General features: G+C 42.3%; 1 protein-coding gene across 1 annotated transcript in view; it reads right to left on the reverse strand.

Moving 5' to 3' along the window:
* Nucleotides 1-19,524, reverse strand: part of myo10l1 (myosin X, like 1) — a 126,800-nt gene that overhangs the window by 39,858 nt on the left and 67,418 nt on the right. The window contains exons 4-11 of the mRNA XM_056459596.1: nucleotides 8,062-8,249; nucleotides 5,930-6,064; nucleotides 5,471-5,595; nucleotides 3,719-3,732; nucleotides 3,424-3,508; nucleotides 3,209-3,315; nucleotides 2,960-3,089; nucleotides 376-494 (exon numbers count right to left, since the gene is read on the reverse strand). Coding sequence (XP_056315571.1) covers nucleotides 376-494; nucleotides 2,960-3,089; nucleotides 3,209-3,315; nucleotides 3,424-3,508; nucleotides 3,719-3,732; nucleotides 5,471-5,595; nucleotides 5,930-6,064; nucleotides 8,062-8,249 — 903 coding nt within the window. The remainder of the gene's footprint in view (nucleotides 1-375; nucleotides 495-2,959; nucleotides 3,090-3,208; nucleotides 3,316-3,423; nucleotides 3,509-3,718; nucleotides 3,733-5,470; nucleotides 5,596-5,929; nucleotides 6,065-8,061; nucleotides 8,250-19,524) is intronic.

Genomic DNA, 19,524 nt, shown 5'->3' on the forward strand with positions numbered 1-19,524 from the left:
AAAATAAAATTAAAATTTTTGATCACATGGAGACTACCCACCAAGCACTAATAATAGATGTCTAAACATAGATGTTTTAGCTAAAACAAGGCTAAATTTGGGCTGTCCATGAAATAGACATCTAAAAATAGCCCAAAAACTTGACTAGTCATCACTTCACAAGTCATTCCTGTGTGTTTGAGCAGTCCAGTCTTGTGCTTTTCTTAGATGTCTATTAGATTTTCATAGACAGCCCAAATGTAGCTCTGTTTTAGCTAAGAGATCAATTTTTTTGATGTCTAATAGATGGATATTAGACATATTTTTGAACAGAAAAAATGTTTGCTGGGTACAGAGTTGAACAAAAAAATGATAAAATGTTTAAAGGGACTGTACCTGTTCCACTGTGAGCGGAGAGCAGATCTCTTCTCCTCTGAGGATCATGGATCGCTGGGTCAGAACCTCCGATAATTGAAAACAGTCCAGGCCCAGGAGCTCACTCACATTAGTGACAACTGCACGAAACAGAGATCATTACTAACTAACACATATAAGCAGCGTCTATCTCTGTAATCTATCAGAAAATGCTCTGACACATAAAGCCAACAGTCAGCTGCTGGCCGATGTTCAACTGCAGTGTTTTCTGCACTCTTGACAATGGTCAGATGAAATAAACATTTTGGCCAAATGTAAATGTCAAATTAGTGTTGGGTAGCATAGCCGGTGAAACATACAGTATCCCTTTTGTTTTGATATACAGCTATGCAAAGCAGTGCAAAAAAGATACATTGACAGTATGCTGTAAATACCATTAATACAGAATTTATATCTTCAATCCCTCAATCCCTCTGCACATATTGATGTCTTCCCATTTTGGAACAATGAAAAATTAGCTGTAATATGACAGTCGGCTTATACTGCTATACAGGGCTTGACAATAACACCCGCCAACCCGCCAAATGCGGGTAGATTTCAGGGGTGGCGGGTAAGACAGACAATCCCACTAGCCACTTTGGCTGGTTGAAGATAATTTTCCCGGATAATAATTTTTAAAAGCAGGGTTCGACATTAAGGATAGTCCTATATGCATGCAACAGCGATCTTAGAATTGAGAAGCAACACGACTGACAAAAATAATTGTGTTCGCGCGAGCAATAGAAAGCAGGTGAATACCTGTTTAAAACACGTGCGCGCTCCCGTTTCCTTGCGTGAAGCAACTGTGTCTAGAAACACAACTGATGTGATGGGTTCTCTTTCAAATAGACTTGACAAAAAATGATGAACATGCACCCACAGTCTTGCTGCTTTCAAGATTTCCAGATTTGTCTTTTTGTAAGCAGCGCCAGTTGCTTTCGCTTTAACCATTCTTTAAATAGATTATTTACGGGTCTAACGTTAAAAGTGTGTGTGTGTGATCATCCTTTCATTATCACACGGTATGTTTTTTACCTCCTTTCTTTTGCGTTAGTATGGTTTAATTATCATTTTTTACAATAATAGTGCTTTAATGGGAGATTAACTCCCCATTTATGTGTGGTTAACTGGTGATCTGGGACCTTTAGCCAGGACAAATTACTGTGCATATGTTTTGTTAAATAAAAAGTATAGTATACAGCTATAATTTGCTTGATTTGACACATTTAAAATTTGTGGATAAGAAATAATTGTTTATGTTTGGTGTGGTCAGAGATAAATTTGGTAAATCCTTCATTTTGAGCTCTCAAAATGATGTGAAATAAAAACTAATTGTAATACAATGAAACCATGACCCATTTGCTCATGATTATTGAGCAAGCTCAGACACGACACACAAAAAGTGAAATGAATGAGGAGGCATGTGAAGATAACGCAAAATCTAAATAAAGTAATTTTAGCACGTCAAAGTCATATTTATGTGTATAAAATATATTTTCCCAACAATAAAATTATGGCTAGTGAAAATGGCGTCTGGCTAGTAATGTTGAAAAACTACTAGCCACAGTGGCTGGTGATCAAAAAAGTGAATGTCAAGCCCTGCTGCTATATATCATTTAATTTCAGAAATCTGGTAACCTAGATGACTGGAATGAAGAACCAAATGTGAGCTGTCAAAACAGTCAGATTTTATTGCTGTTCGTCTTTTTGAGCTTATTTGGGTGTGCCACAGCTATAAAGGGATGGTTCACTCAAAAATAAAAACGATATTACTCATCCTACACTTGTTTCAAACCCGTTTGAGTTCCAAACCTGTTTGCTCTAAACAGTTCTTTGCAATAGCGATGTTTATATGGATATATTATTATCAAATAAAGGGTTGTTTTTGCACAGTTCTTCGCATAGCACTAAATAATAACCGTAATGGAACAGTGGCATTCGTAATGGAATGCATCCACCTCACCCATATATCCATATGGACGACTTCTCCAATGCGGTCAGTTTACTCGGTAGCTCACCTTGTATGATGTTGTACTTGGGACACGGTGTAAACCAGGTTTGAGTCCAGAGAAGGACGGTTCCAAAAAACAGTTAAAAAAAACAATGTGAAATTGTGGTAAAACCACATGGCCACCAGGCAGTTTTCTCTTCTCGTTTGCTTTTGTAAAGACATCTAGAAAACATAGCCCAGTAATATATTTGAGATTTGCAAATCTGTAGACAGCGGCCTCTAGTGGATTTGTCAATACAAGCTACAAGGAAACATCACCAGAGCAACGTATATCACAGTAGCCCTTGGCACGTATTCCTAATGAGCCTGGCTTGCTTTATTTAGTTTAACACAAGAGAAGGTATTTTGAAAAATGTCGGTAACTGGTACCATTGACTTTTTTTTCCTACTATGGATGTCAATGGCTGACACTTCATTTTTAATTATATCGTCTTTTTGGTTGAGCACAAAAATGAAACTCACAAAGATCTGAAATCACTTGAGGGTGAGAAAATGTTAAAATTTTTATATTTGGGGTGAACTATCCCTTTAAACAAGGAATGCCACTTCTCTCACCCTGTTTGGTGGTGATCTGTGCGCCCCCTGCTGTCATGAACTCCACATTGCCAAGCTGCAGGACTCCAGAGAGCAATTTAAACATATCTCTGATTTCTTCCTCCGTGAACTCCATCACCTTCAGAGCCTCCTGCAGGCAAAAAGAGAAACAGGGAATGAATGAACATCTAGCAGTGTTTTCATTAGGTTGTTTATTATCATATAAACAATAATCTATTCCAGGATTGTTGTTTTTTTTTTGTAGATTACCATGACATCGTCAAAAAGCTGCTTGTCATCGAGACTGCGGTCCTTCACACACCCTGACTGACTCAAGTAATGAAATAACTCCGGGGAGTCTTCCAGAAAATATGTTTCTAAAACCACAGAGACATATCTTATCATTCAGTCCATCAAAATGCCTTTGTGTTATTATTTGGTAAATCAACTCTGTGTGTATTTATGTGCACTGCATATTCATTCACCCTTTTCACTTTTACTAGCCCCAGCCAGCAAAGCGTAAAATATGTGGTAGTTCCTCTCTCCTGGATTTTGCCTTACCACTCGATTCTGGAAGAAGAGATCAGATCACAGATGCTGAGTGGGTGAAAATCTCACTTTGGCAGACACTCTTTCTCTACAAAATGGTGGAGTGATTCTGCCTTTTACAATATATCCAGTGCCAAACTGTATTATCAGAATAACAGTTGGTTTTAAACAGTGAGCACTTTAGCACAGAATATTGGTTTCTGGAGTCAGACAGCAGACAGCAAGGATTACCTTTTCAAGTAAATCTGAAGAGGCAAAAATTAAGGGAAATGCAGACACATGAAACAGAAGCTTGAAGTAAAATGTACTATGAATAATTCCTGCTGGATTATAACACATTTATGAAAAAAGAACTACACTTTACATTCAAAACATTATATAATATTACATTATTTAAAATATACAGTTAAAGACAAAATTATTAGATCTGTGAAATTGTATTTCATTTTTCAAATATTTCCCAAGTGATGTGTAACATTTTTCACAGTAGTTTCTATTATATTTTTCTTCTGAATATATTTTATTTCTTTTAGTAATTAAAAATATATATTTAAAAAATGTAAAACTGCTTAGGTCAATATTATTAGCCCCCTTAAGGTTTTTTACAAAAGGTTACCGAACAAACAACTTTTCTCCATCTTGGTAACTCAATTAACCAAGTTAAGCCTTTAAATTGCACTTTAAACAAAATAACTGGTATGGTATGATGTATTATCATCATGGCAAAGACAAAATAATATAGTTATTTGAAATTTGTTATTAAAACTATTATGAAAAAATGTCACAGACGGGCTTAAGATTGTGTCAACTGTCAAAAAATGTATTAGCCAAATGTGTTAGTTTTTGCTCAAATATTTATGCTTCTGTTCATTTAAGATTTTGGTTTCATATTAATGAATACTTTAATTAATAGCAGTGAGTTGTATACAACATTCGACAATACAATCAATACGTTTTATGGTGACTAAATTATTGTTCAATCTAATGTCTACTAAAACAAATGTAATTAAATAATTTAATTAAAATTAAATAAAAAATAAACACAAACAAAAACAAATAAAATAAACTGTAAATACAATAAATGATGAAGTTGCAATTTAGTACAGTTGCATTCAGAATTATTCAACCCCCTTTGAATTTTTTTCTTTTTTTAAATATTTCCCAAATCATGTTTAAGCAAGGAAATTTTCACAGTATGCCTGATAATATTTTTTCTCCTGGAGAAAGTCTTATTTGTTTTATTTCGGCTAGAATTAAAGCAGTTTTTAATTTTTTATGAACCATTTTGAGGTCAAAATTATTAGCCTCTTTAAGCTATTTTTTTCAATAGTCTACAGAACAAACCATCATTATACAATAACTTGCCTAATTACCCTAACCTGGCTAGTTAACCTAATTAACCTAGTTTAGCCTTTAAATGTCACTTTAAGCTGTATAAAAGTGTCTTGAAAAATATCGAGTAAAATACTATTTACTATCATCATGGCAAAGATAAAATAAATCAGTTATTAGAAATGAGTTATTAAAACAATTGTGTTTAGAAATGTGTTGAAAAAATCTTCTCTCCGTTAAACAGAAATTTGGGAAAAAAATAAACAGAGGGGCTAATAAATCAGGGGGTTGAATAATTCTGATTGCAACTGTATATACTACATTAACTTGTAATATTTAGCCACACAGTACAGGTAACTGTACTTTAAAACTTGTTTTAAATAAAACATTTAAAATATACTTCAAGGTTATTTACAGATATTAAAGATGTAAATAGGTACATAACTTTTCAAAATACATAAAATGTAAACACATTTATCTACATAATTAAAGCAATGTATAAAATGATTAATTTAAATGTTAGTGCATTGTCGATAATGAGACATAAATAAAGTAGGTCTTTATAAAAAACACTTTTATTAAACGCATAATTATTGTCAAAAAAAATCGAAAACAATGCATGAATGCAAATGTAAAGATATGGAAGGATACAGTCGACGATGCATCCTCCCTGAATGTTCCCACTTTGAGAGAAATGAAGCTGAATGAATTTCCCAAAGCGACTGGAGTTGTTGTTGTAGACGGTTTTGGCATTTCCAAAGGCTTCCATGATGGGGCTGCACAAGAATGAATAATGTAAAGGTTGTGCATTTGTGTGTGCATACTGTATAAAAGTGCTTAGGCCATGTGTGTTAAAGGGATAGTGATGATAATCATCATTTACACACTTAATTGAGTTTGTTTCTTCTATTAAACACAAATGAAGATATTTTGAAGAATGTTACAAACTGGTTTTGACTTCCATAGCATTTTTACAACATCAATGGCTAAAAATCACCAACATTCTTCAATCTTCTAATGTGTTTAACATAAAAAAGCAACTTATAAAGGCGTTAAACCAACTGAGGTTGAGTAAAGTATCATTTTTGGTGTAAACTCTACGTGTTTTACCTGCTCTGTACGATAGCCTGCTCCACACGAGTGCTTTTCTCTGTTGGTGGAGTCCCGGCAGAGTTTTGGCTCATGACAGACAAGAACTGCAGCAGTAGTTTGGTGCTTTCTGTTTTCCCAGCACCACTTTCTCCGCTGTTAAACACACGCATACACACAATCACATGTATGACCTTCACTGACATTTATACTGCCCTGATTGAATTTGCAATGCTGTGAAATCTGATAGCAGCTTGTGGCATGGGTATATAGGCCACAACCATGCAAACTCAGCCTTCAGGTTAAACACAAATGAGATTAGTGAACTGTGATGATATCTAACAATGGATAGCCATTAGTAAGGCAGACTAAAACATTTCAAACCTGACTCCCGGTGTTTATATTCTGCCATGTCTATATTCCCCATGTTCTGTCAAACATCATTTGGGAAATATTTATAAAGGAAAAATAAATTCAAAGGGGGGCTAATAATTCTGACTTCAACTGTAATTTCATGGTTTTCTGGACTAGTTTTATTAGCTTTAAGTTATTTATAATATGATTAATATACATTTTTATATTAGATAACCAAACCATTACACTGTGTTAAAAAAAAGCAATTAGTTACTTAAAAAGTGAGTGGCTAAAAATATTGATTTTACTAAAACGAAATTGAGTAAACTCATTGGTATTACATTAGTTGAGGTCACAATTCACGCTATTAACTACTGGAATATTACCTGCCTATTATTAAGATATTACCGGTTCATTAGTATTTATAAAGTGTGATCCTATTCTGCATCTTTAATCCTACCCAAAACCTAAACCCATATCTACCAACTACCAACTAACCCTAAGCCACAGCCTTATCACCCTGCATCCCAAGACCGGTTATCACTGAAGCTAAGCAGGGTTGGTCAGTACCTGTATGGGAAACCACAAGGGTAAACTAGATTGCTGTTGGAAGCGGTGAAAGTGAGGCCAGCAGGGGGCACTTAACCTGTGATCTGTGTGAGTCCTAATGCCCCAGTATAGTAAAGGGGACACTATACTGTCAGTGAGTGCCGTCTTTCGGATGAGATGTTAAACCGAGGTCCTGAGTAGGGGTGAAACACCAGTGTCCTCGCCAAATACTCTCCATTGGCGCTTATCCATCAATATTATACTAAAACTTTAATACCAGGGTTTATAAACAATAAATAAAATAATATTAGTTATAAATAGAGTTTTGTTAAAAGTTTAATGAAATGTATTGTTGATGGTGGATCGGATGGGTAGCTTTACAATAAACAAAGGAAAATTAGGACATGTTTAAAATGATTTAAGACCTACAACACAATATTTCAGTGAATTTAAGACTTTTTAAGGCTTAAAAATTTGTTTTTGAAATTTAAGACATTTTAAGACTTTTTAAGCCCCCGCGGACATCCTGAGTACACTTGCAGAAAATAATACACACAAGCATCACACCTTAAACACACTGTAAAACCCAAGTCAACTTTATCAAATGACATGAGTGTAAACTCAAAATTGACTGAAAGTTAATTCTGCTCATTTGAAAAGCATTTTGAACTCAGCGTTGAAGGAAATGAGTTAATTAAATACTTCATTACTTCAACTTAAATGGAGGAAGTTCACAATACTCATATAGATTAGTTTTTTTAACTCAGATGGTTGTTTCCTCAAACAGTTTGAGTTGCCTTAACTTATTGGGTTTTACAGTACTCAGTTAGTTTGAGTTCTCTTCATTTATTGGGTTTTACTGTGCTCAAATTGCTTCATATACTCAAATGGAATAAGTTCACAGTACTCATAAGGATTAGTTTATTGAACTTAAATGGTTTGTTGCAAAAGGTTTCCTCAAATGGTTTGAGTTACCTTAACTTTTTGGGTTTTACAGTGTAAATGAAACGTGACTTTGGAACATTTTCATGTGGAAAAAACTTTATCACATAAAATCTTTAAACCTAACGGTTATAGTTTTCTATATTATTATCATTCAGCTACTTTCTGACTTTTATTTTCATAAAAGATGAAGATAAAGCCATACTATACAAAGCACATTTGCTGAAAAGCTCTTAAGCTCTTACTCTCATATTCCGCTAGTTTGTCAGCATTCAAAACAAAAAAGTGTTTGTATTGTTTGTATGTACCTGATCAGCACACACTGGCTATCATGTCTCTTCCATAAGCAGCGGTAACACTCATTAGCAATAGCAAATATGTGTGGCGGCAGCTCTCCCAGATGATGCTGACTGTACAGCTCCACTGCAGAGAGATCATACAGCCCTTTGATCTGCTTATAGGGATTCACAGCTGCCAGGATGGAACCTATATTAGTCTGAAACACAGTGAAAAAGAGGCAGAAAGTTTAATAGTACTGAGTATAACAAAGCCAGCACATTGAAACAAATTCAAACACACTTACAATCAGCACACATTTCAATTCATACCTACAGATAAAGGTAAATATTCAAAGGGAACTTCAATAATCAGTATGCGATCGGGTCATAACCACATGCATCAGGGTCAGTGGGCCATGAGAGGATTGTATGTGTGACAACATAAATCCATCTCATTTACCATTGAATGCATTACTGCATGCTTGTCTCTATAATGTGTTTATGGGTGGGTGTGCGTGATTGTAATTTTCATAGATTGAGGCTAACAACACCCATGGCCACCTGCAGTAATATGATTTACGGATAATAGCAACAGCATAGTGATGAGGTTAAATTGAGATTTCCTGGAAAGGCACTACAAAACACAATAATATAAACACTATACTAGGAGAAATAGATTTTTTTTTAAATCTATTACAAGCCTTGTGATAATTACTCATGAACAGGATATATTCACCACACTGCTAGCCTCAACTGCAAGATTCACCAAATTAACAGACCACAGTTCCATCTGGACTGTGAGACAACAGTTGCCAATTTTCCCATTTTTAATGTTTAAATGAGCAGCGTACTGTTTACAACTATATTCAAGTCAAAGTAGCTCAAGTGTGCTTGGAAATTCACTTCAAGCAGATGTTGCTAGCTGACACTATCACCAGAATTCCTAGACAAAGCTTAAAAGGAACATTCCAGGTTCCATTCCATTTTTTTATTAGACTAATTTTACAGCTCTCCTAGAGTTGAAATAGTGCAGTTTTAGCAATTTTGAATCCATTCAGTTGAGTCTGGCGCGAGCACTGTTAGCTTAGCTTAGCATAGATCATTGAATCAGATTAGACCATTAGCATCTCACTCAAAAATAACTAAAGAATTTAGATATTTCTTCTAATAAAGCTTGACTGTTCTGTAGTTACATCGTGACGAAAGAGAAAAGTTACTATTTTCTCAGCCGATAGGGGCTGAACTGTGTTCTCATTCCGGTATAATAATAAAGAATTACCATGGCTTCATCAGGTGCAATAATTCAACATTTCATTTACTTTAGTACAAAATGCAACTAGAGAGGAGTCAAGCTTAAAATGGCAAAATTATTAACACTCTTTGTTCATTTTTGAGAAAGATGCTAATGGTAATAGGATGTAGGCTAGCACAGACAATACGTTTCTGTGCATGTGTGTGTTTTCATGTGAGTGCGGCTCATTCCTGTGATTTAGTATCATTGCTTTTGACATCAGAAACTCAAATCGTAATGGGTGTCACCTGAACCATACAGTGGACCACTTTTTTTAGTCGCAACTGAGTTCACAAAATAGCTTTCACATTATCCAAACAAACCAAACTCTGATGTCAAACAAGCCCATGTGCACAGCAAAAGTTTTAGTCTGAAAGCCCCCTTTAAATGATCCACAACAGCTTATGTTAATGCATTGGAAATATGTGCTTCAGCCTAAATTTTTTGTGAAACCGCAAAAACATATTTAAACATAGCACGTTTGACTGCAGCTTTTAGATAAAATAAGTGCTATAAAGCAGTTTGACACCTACAACTTTTATTCTTTTTCACACTAATGATATTTACAGGGATGTATTATCGAACAATAAATGATTATTTTCATTCAGTTCTTTGCCCAACACCAAATAAACACCACAAAACAACGGTAATCAAATAAGTTTCGCTACAGTATCTATCTTCATATGGACAACATTTCTGGCATGCTCAATTTAGACTGTAGCTCACTTTGGATGATGTACTTGCAAGTGCTCGGGTTTGAGTCCAGTGAAGCACTGTTTCATTAAAGAGACAAAAGCAAGTAAAAACACATTGTCACAGTGCACTTTTCTCTTTGTTTTACTTTTGTTTGGATTTAGGTCAGAGGTTCAATGACTACGTTTACATGGATAAGGTTCATTCTGCTGTGGCGACCCCAGATTGGTAAAGGGACTAAGGCGAAAAGAAAATGAATGAATGAATAATTAAGACAATAATAAGATAAAAGTGTTTATATGAGTTGGTTTTTGAATGTTCCTTTCATGATCCTCCGGATTTTCATTTCCTCCAGAGTTTCATGTAATTTCAGGTGTTTCATTTTTAATTTGTCAACTTTAACTGCAGTTTGGCACTTTCACTTTCATACGGGAACATTTCATGCATACCCCCGTGACAAACGAGGTATTGGATGCAACTATGAACTGCTGGAAGAGTGTTGTTTTAATGGAAGTTCATACCGCATGCTGAATGGAAGAAAAAAAAACTTCGGTAGGTGCAAAGATTGTTAAACAGCCGTGTGTGTGTGTGTGTGGGTGGGTGTGTGGACTATCCTGTCGCAAAACGCAGCGAAAAGTCCTACATGACGGTAATAGTTCGATTAAGGTGTTTACATGTCTGTACTGCACTTCAATAATGTGACTAGAATTGTCACACTCCACATGTCTTAATTCAATTTCTTTTTAGTTCAATTATGACCTTAATCTGATTAATCAAAAATCGCTGTTTACATGGTAGACTCTTAATCAGAGTATTGTCTTAATCGCATTAAAATCAGATTAATGGTGTCCATGTAAACGTACTCAATGATATGTACGACAAGTCCTGTCTCCTTGTGGACGTGTACAGAAAGAATGAGTATCTGAAATGTACAACAAAACGTACCCTAAGTAACGTATTTCAGATTCACAAACATGTAGACAGCACCCTCTAGTGGATTTGTCATCTGAAACGTTAAATGAAAAGTACCCAGAGCATTGTATTCATTGTATCTGAGGGAAGTATTTCTAATGTGTGTTGATTTCCTATTATAAACACTGGAATCTAGGGGATTCCTTACAGTTAGCGAGAGATGCATTCAGAGCATTTATCAATTGTTTTCTAGTTGGGAAAATAATTTAGAGATGCCACACTTTCTGGAAAGGAACTGGCAAGACAGCACAATAAAAATTGTATTTCTCCAAAATCTCTGCATTCAGCTCCTTAATAAGAAAGGTTTATTATTATGTTGTTGCTTTATTGTAGGTAGATTATTGTTATTCTATAAAAAACACAGCTGTACCATCAGCTAATAGAGTATACTGCATTAGCTGCGAGTCTGAAAAGTGTGTCAATGTTGATTTTATCACTAACGCCACAGGAGGGCGCTAGAGAGGAGAGTCATTCTCATTCAGGTCAGCCTCTTCTCACTGTCTGAAATAAATCAGATAACCTTGCTATCAGTCATCAACTCCAGATGCAAGAAATGCAATGCATCATTGGAGAGGTAAATCACTGTATCCATTTACCAAGATGGAATAAAAGCACAGCTTCACATTCACTCCAGTGAGCACAACATGACACAAATCTGCAGTCTAAAGCAAGATCAACAACACAGCTGACAAATCCAGCCTTTGCATGCTGTTTTTTTTCATTCAGATGACAGTTATTTTCAGACACTGATAAGTGAAATGTTATTCAAGCTCTACTTACAAAATGCATTATAAAGACCTTTGCTAATGGCAGAAACACCCATACATAATTTCCTGTATTACATAAATGAGGTAGAGCAATTTATCAAACTGTTTCTCATAAAGCTTGCCATTTCATTTCCAGCGCAAATATACAGAGATGAACGCTACGGTTACTAAAGTAACCCTTCGTTCCCCGAGGGGGGGAACGGAAATGCTATGTGGAAACTTCCACTATGGGGATTTCGTCAGAATCCAATCATCTGAAAGAGTATAAAAACGGGCCAATGAAATGCCAATGAGTTGGCAGCGTCAGCGTGCACAGCTGGCGTCAATGACAATCAGTCATGCTATAAAGACGCAGCCAGTGCCATGCTCGACATCTTTTTCTAGCTGAAGAGACTTTCACGCTCAACAGCTAAGGGACAATCGTTGTGGCGAAGGAACATAGCATTTCCGTTCCCCCCCTCGGGGAACGAAGGGTTACTTTAGTAACCGTAGCGTTCCCCTTCGGATGGGGAACTCCAATGCTATGTGGAAACTTCCACTATGGGGAAATCTATGGAAAACGCCACAACGAAAGAACCTTACTGCATCCCTGGCAAAGGGTGTGCCACGCAGTAGAGCGAGCGCACCTACAACGCCCCGAGACACAGTCTTCCAACGTGTCCCCTGGCCCTCACTTACCTGTTCAGAAAAAGTTATATTTTTCGGGGAGTCGCAATAACCCAGTAAAATAGGTTTTGATACGACAGTACGTTGGGAAAGCGTTCAGTCCCGATAGGGAGGACGCTGCGGAGCTCACCTGTTACCCAGAGGGGAGACCTGGTGACAACCTATGGACTAGCCCAGAGATGGGGAGTCCTTGCATAAGGATGGTTAGCGGGGAGGGAAGACACGAGCCTGCCCTAGAAGGGGGGACTATACCGTGGCTGAGTGAACGTATGGGATCGCCAGCGGGGAACACACATAGCAGGCACCTATACCCAGAACGCGGGCTGACCAGCGGGCATGCCGTCAACGTAACGGGCCAACACCTGACTCCTCCGCTGAGTCAGGTGCTGGGGGCCTCGGAGGAACTCTGCAGGGTTCCCCAAAGAATGGGGAACTAAACTGACAAAGCTGAAAAAGCGCACGTATCTCCGGGTTAGGGAGAGTGGCGCAGCAAGCGTGTTTCGACACCTCAACCGAATTGTTTCCTCAATCACCAAGGGTTGCCTAATACCCTTGAGGAAACCGGCTCCACTCGCAGATTGTAACCTTGCAAATGTATTGGGTGTCACCCAACCCGTAGCTCTACAAATGTCTGTCAGAGAGGCGCCGTGGGCTAACGCCCAGGAGGATGCGATGCTCCGTAGTGGAGTGCGCTCTCACCCCCGGGGGACACGGCTCACCCTGGCCCAAAGGCGAGGGAGATGGCATCCACTATCCAGTGGGCCAACCTCTGTTTAGATACGGCACTTCCCATCTGCCGACCACTGTAATGGACAAAGAGCTGGTCAGAGGATCTAAGGCTCTGAGTGTGGTCCACATATATTCGCAAAGCGCGAACAGGACACAACAATGAAAGGGCTGGGTCTGCCTCCTCCGCGGGCAGCGCTTGCAGGCTCACTACCTGATTCTTAAACGGCGTGGTAGGAACCTTGGGCACATAGCCAGGCCGGGGTCTCAGGACAACGTGAGAGTAGGTCGGCCCGAATTCTAGGCACGAGTCACTGACCGAAAATGCCTCCAGGTACCTAACCCTCTTAACCGATGCCAAGACGACCAGCAGAGCTGTCTTCAAGGACAGAAATCTCAAGGATACTGAGTCGAGTGGTTCGAAGGGATCCCCACGTAGGCTCGTAGCACTACTGCGAGATCTCAAGAGGGTATGAGAGGGGGGCGGGGGAAAACATCCGCCTCGCACCTCTGAGGAACTGGATGATGAGGTTATGCCTCCCCACGGTGCCGCCATCCACGCATCATGATGAGCGGAGATGGTGGCCACGTAAACCCTCAGTGTGGAGCGCGACAGCCTTCGCTCCACCTGTCCTGAAGGAAAGAAAGCACAACACTGATCTGGCAAGATCGGGGGTCTTCTCGGCGAGAAGCGCACCACTCAGTGAATAGACTCCACTCCAGGGCGTAGGCATGCCTCGTAGAGGGTGCACTAGCCTGAGTGATGGTATTAAGTCTTACTCGTCGCGTCTTATGGACCCCACGTGGAGGTTCCACAGAACTAAGCGAGGGTGCCAGATGGTGCCCTGTCCCTGAGAGAGTAGGTCCTCTCTCAAAGGGACTCGCCAGGGGGGGTGTCGCGAGGAGGGAGAGTTCTGATATCCAGGTCCGGTTGGGCCAGGGGCGCAACTAGCAAGACCTGCCCCTCGTCCTCCCTGACCTTGCACAGAAACTGCGCGAGTAGGCTCACTGGGGGGAGTGCATACTTACGCATGACTCGGGGTGGAGTCGCCATTCTCCCGGGGAAGGAGCTGCCGTGAGAGCCTGTTGGCCGCACGGTTGAGCCCATCCGGGGTGTGAATAGCAAGCAGCGACTTCAGCCGCGTATGACTCCAGAGGAGCAGACGGCGAGCGAGCTGAGACATGCAGCGGGAGCGTATACCCCCCATCCGGATGGAATACGCTACCGCGGCCGTGCTGTCCGTCCTGACCAGCACGTGTTGCCCCCTCAGCACCGGTAAAAAGCGGCGCAGAGCGAGAAACACTGCTAACAGCTCTAGGCAGTTGATATGCCAATGCAGCTGGGTTCCCCTCCACAGGTCCGCAGCAGCATGCCCGCTACACACGGCCCCCCCACCCCATACTGGAGGCATCTGCCGAAACGACAGCCTGCCTGGACGCCTGACCTAGGGGCACACTGGCCCGTAGGAAGGAGGGGTCCTTTCCAGGGGGTGCGGGTGCGGTGACACAGCGCAGTGACAGTCACTCGGTGTGTGCCCGCGTGCCATGCGCGTCTGGGGACCCGATCGTGAAGCCAATGCTGTAGTGGTCTCATATGGAGCAATCCGAGCGGCATGGCCGCGGCTACGGATGCCATATGCCCCAGGAGCCTCTGAAATAATTTCAGGGGGACCACTTTTTTTCCTGTCGAACTCTCTCAGACAGTTCAGCATTACCTCGGCGCACTCTCGTGAGAGGTGCGCCTCCATAGTGATCGAGTCCAGCTCCAACCCGTGAAAGGAGATGCTCTGCACGGGGGCGAGCTTGCTCTTTTCTTGGTTGACCTGAAACCCGGCGGAGGTGCCGGAGCACCTTGTCTCTGTGCATAATCAATTGCTCCCGAGAGTGGGCTAAAAATAAGCCAGTCATCGAAATAATTGAGCGTGCGGATGCCGGCGAGCCGAAGGGGCACGAGGGCACCCTCCGCGAGCTTGGTGAAAACTCGCGGAGACAGAGAGAGCCCGAAGGGGAGGACCTTGTATTGCCACGCTCGACCTTCAAACGCAAACCGCAGAAACTGCCGGTGGCGTGGAAGTGTGGAGACATGAAAATACGCGTCCTTCAGATCTATTGCTGCAAACCAATCCTGAGGACGAACGCATCGCGTGATGCGCATCTGCGTAAGCATTTCGGAGCGCAGCCAGTGAAGGCAGCGGTACAAAATGTGCAGATATAGGATTGGCCATAGCCCACCGCTCTTTTTTGGGCACGATGAAGCGCGGGCTGTAAAACCCGCGCTCTATCTCGGCTGGAGGGCCGGCTCGATTGCATCCTTCGCCAGGAGGACAGCAATCTCCTCTCGCAAGACAGGGGCGGACGCAGGACTGACCCTGGTCGCCCGTGAACCTGGGAGGCCGTTTCGCGAACTGCAATCGCATACCCGAGTCTGGTCGTATGGATGAGCCACTGCGATGGGCCAGCCCGCGCTAACCAGGCAGGCAGAGCCCCCGCAAATGGTCCCACCCGCACGATCGCTGACGTGCCAGCAGCGGGGGAGCGTGGAGTGAGTGGGCTCATCCGGGGAGCGCTGGGGTCCCACAGGAGAGCAGGAGAGGAGATGTTCTCGTCTCGCACTCAAACACCAGGAGAGGGGCTGGGAGTGGAGAGAAAGGAGACCGTTCTCTCGCGCTCCGTGAGCCATTAGCGAAATCCACCGATCCTGCGAGCTGGAAGGCATAGCGTCCCAGACTGGCAGTGTTCGGGCTGTCACATCCGGAGGAGGGGAAAAGTGCTCTTTCACTGAGGATTTTGATGGCGTTTTTTTTTTTTTTTTTTTTTTACGCCTTTAAATAACGTGCCCCGCCCTCCAGCGGGGAAAGAGCAAATTCCCTCCTCCCCAGATGGCCCGCCTCAGGGACGCTTCGCGGTCCGTTTTACCGAACTTAGCGGCGCCCTGGGCGGGGGACGCTGGTTGCCTGCGCGATGCTCGGCGCAGCCGCGTGGCCGGAGGCGCAGGCGGGGGCGGCGAAGCAAAGCTGCGGGCGGCGTCCTCGGCGAAAAAGCAGTGGATGTGGATGGCTCGGCGGGGGGGAGCGGTCATACAATCCCGCCGATAGAGACCTCGCCCATCGCCTCCAACTGCTCTAGCACCGGCGTGAATTCCTGGGCGAATTCACCGCCAGTGTCGCCGAACAGGCCAGCCTGGGATATGGGTGAGTTAAGAAAGCGAACTTTGTCAACGTCACGCACATCACCAGGTTTAGCCTGAGGTGGCATTCCTGGATCACGGATGTGATCATCGTCCTTCCCAGGGCACACACAGCCGACTTTTTTTTTTTTTTTTTTTTTTTTTTTGTAAGAGCATAGTCGGTTGCGGTGCGGAGCGCATGCTCAGTCCTGGGTCAGAACCATCCTCGCGCAGCCGGGCCAGCGCCTGCGCTTGGTAGCGCTGGTAGGTGGCCATAGCGTGCATGGTGAGGGGGAAGGCGCACGGCACACTGCGTGAGCCTACTGTGCCCATCCAGGAAGAAGGGGATGGGGAGGCTTAGAAGGTCTCGCCTTCATCCTCCACATCACACCCCTCTAATCGGTCCGGCCGCGGGGCTGGGGGATAAACCATCTCCAGAACCACGGCCGAAGCAGCCTGGGGAAGCACAGCCGCAAAGTCTGCTTCTGGATTCGACGCCGCGCTCAAAGTCCCGGAGGGAGCGAGCGGGTCCGAATCCTCGTCAGACCTTGACAGCCCAACCTCCAAGGATGGTGAGGATGGAAGCGCACGCAGATCGGGCAGAAAAAAGTGCCCTCAGGACAGCGTGAGTTTACTGTGCACTTCCGGGAAGAAGGGGACGGGAGGCTTTGAAGGTCTTGCCTCCTTATATCCTCCACATCACACCCATCTAGTCGGTCCGGCTGCGGGGCTGGGGGATAAACCATCACCAGACCCACGGCCGAAGCAGCCCGAGAAAGCACGGCCATCACGTCTGCTTTTTAGATGCTAACGCCGCGCTCTCCACCCCGGAGGGAGGGAGCGAGCGGGCTCGCATCCTCATCAGACAATGACAGCCCATCCTCCGATGCAGCGATGGACATCTGACCCCCGGTGTCATCAGGTGAGAGAGCGACCATCCAAGGACGGAGCGCTTCTCTTCACCTGAAGCTTGGATGGAGCGCGTGGAGGAGCGAGAGGTCCGAGGCCCGGGGGCGGCGGATTTACTCCCACTGAAACCCTCAGATCTGCCCGAGTGCCAACCGCAGTGCGGGGGACAACTGGGGTGGGTGGCTCTTTTACAAGAGCGAGCCGCGATCTTAACTGCGCAACAGACATGACATCAGTGATGGCATGCACTGCCTGCGAGCACCGCATTAACATGCTGGACCCCCAGACATGAAACGCTGTGCTCGTGCCCATCATCCGGGGATAGGAAACCACCGCATCCAGAAACGCACGGTCGGAGTGACGTCTTGAAAAAGACGCGCTGCACGACCGTGTTGCTCTTTTAGGAAAGCTTTTTTCCTATATACAAACCGCTCTTGGAGGACCGGACCCAAAGGACGCCAGGCAAGGGAGAAATACCCAGCTCGACCATCTGCCAGCTTCTCGATCTCTCTCTGTAGACACAGGTAGGAGATACCCTCAAAGACTCTCAGAAGCTTCGTGAAAGGCTCTGAAAGCGAAAGGATGTCGAGCATGGCACTGGCTGCGTCTTTATAGCATGACTGATTGTCATTGACGCCAGCTGTGCACGCTGACGCTGCCAACTCATTGGCATTTCATTGGCCCATTTTTATACTCTTTCAGATGATTGGATTCTGACGAAATCCCCATAGTGGAAGTTTCCACATAGCATTGGAGTTCCCTATCCGAAGGGGAACAACAATACAGCTGTTATCTCACTTGTAAGAGGAGATTTTTGGACTAGGACATCAACATGATGTCAGATACCCCAACATTGACTCATGTTGCATTTTGGGTGAAAATGAAATTCGGGTTGACGTCAGATCGATGCCAGTTTACAATGTCAGACAGATGTTGGGTTTTGGTCACTTTCCAATGCAACCTAAAAACAACCAAAAATTAACGTCTAATGATGTTACAGCTTGACGTTGTGTCTATCAGACGTTGGATTTAGGCTCCCATACCTGACGAATAAATGTCAGTATTTGATGTCAATATGACGTTAATTTAGAATGTTGTCTCGACGTTGGATTTTGGTCACTTTCCAACGCAACCTAAAAACAACCAAAAATTAACGTCTAATGACGTTACAGCTTGACGTTGTGTCTATCAGATGTTGGATTTTGGTTCCCATACCTGACGAATAAACGTCAGTATTTGATGTCAATATGACGTTAATTTAGAATGTCGTCTCGACGTTGGATTTTGGTCACTATTCAGCACAACCTAAAATCAACCAAATATCAATGTCCTTAGACGGTGGCTAGTCATTATATTTTGGTCACCCGACATCACAACCTAAATCTTATGTAATATTAACATCTTATGACATTTGGATTGGATGATGTTGTTGGATGATGATGTTTTGGGTGTAGATGCCTGTCAGATGTTTTGTCCCTCTGCAGTGAACTAAAAATGTCAGGTTATATCCACAACTATAGGACTATAGTAATTAGCTCAGCCACTAAGACTGACTTAAAGGAACAGTTCAACTAAAAAAAAAAGAAAATTCTGTCATCATAATTTTTCTTCTGTTAAAGATATTTTGAAAAATGTTGGCTGCTGGCACCTATTGACTTTCATGGTATTTTCTTCCTACTATGAAAGTCAATTGGTGCCAGCAACCAGCACTTTTTAAAATATCGTCTTTTGTGTTGAACAGAGGAAAGAAACTCATAAAGGTTTAAAACCACATAAAAGATGAGGTCATTTTTTGGGGTGAACTAACCCTTTAACAAATGCTACCACTGCCTATATAAGAACAGTATGAATACCAAAGAATCTGATACATATTCAGGCCTATTAATAAAGAATTCAGATTATGTGTGGTTGTTTGGAGCTCCAAAATAGTTTATCTTAAAATTATTTATTTTGAAAAAGGCCAATCAGAATTTGGAAGCAAAAATGTAAGATTATTAAAGTAAATATAAAGATTATTGAATATTATTAAGGTAAAAAAACAACAACAAGGACTGTAATCATACTGAAAGCTTCAGTAATCTGTTCCAGTCAATCCTTACAAAGAGAGATCGACTGTCTGTACAGAGTCATTCTATGCATTCTGCAAAGGCCAAGTTATGAATGCTTGAATCATAAAGCAGACAGTGAGTCACAGCAGTCCCTCCAGGCTACAACTCGAAACCAGCAGTCTGGGGTGTACAGCTCAGTTTAGACCAATAAGCGTACAGCAGTCTGTCCCTGAAACCTGATCACATGACACTTCT

This window comes from Danio aesculapii, chromosome 6 (genome assembly GCF_903798145.1).
Source record: "Danio aesculapii chromosome 6, fDanAes4.1, whole genome shotgun sequence".
Classification (NCBI taxonomy): domain Eukaryota; kingdom Metazoa; phylum Chordata; class Actinopteri; order Cypriniformes; family Danionidae; genus Danio; species Danio aesculapii.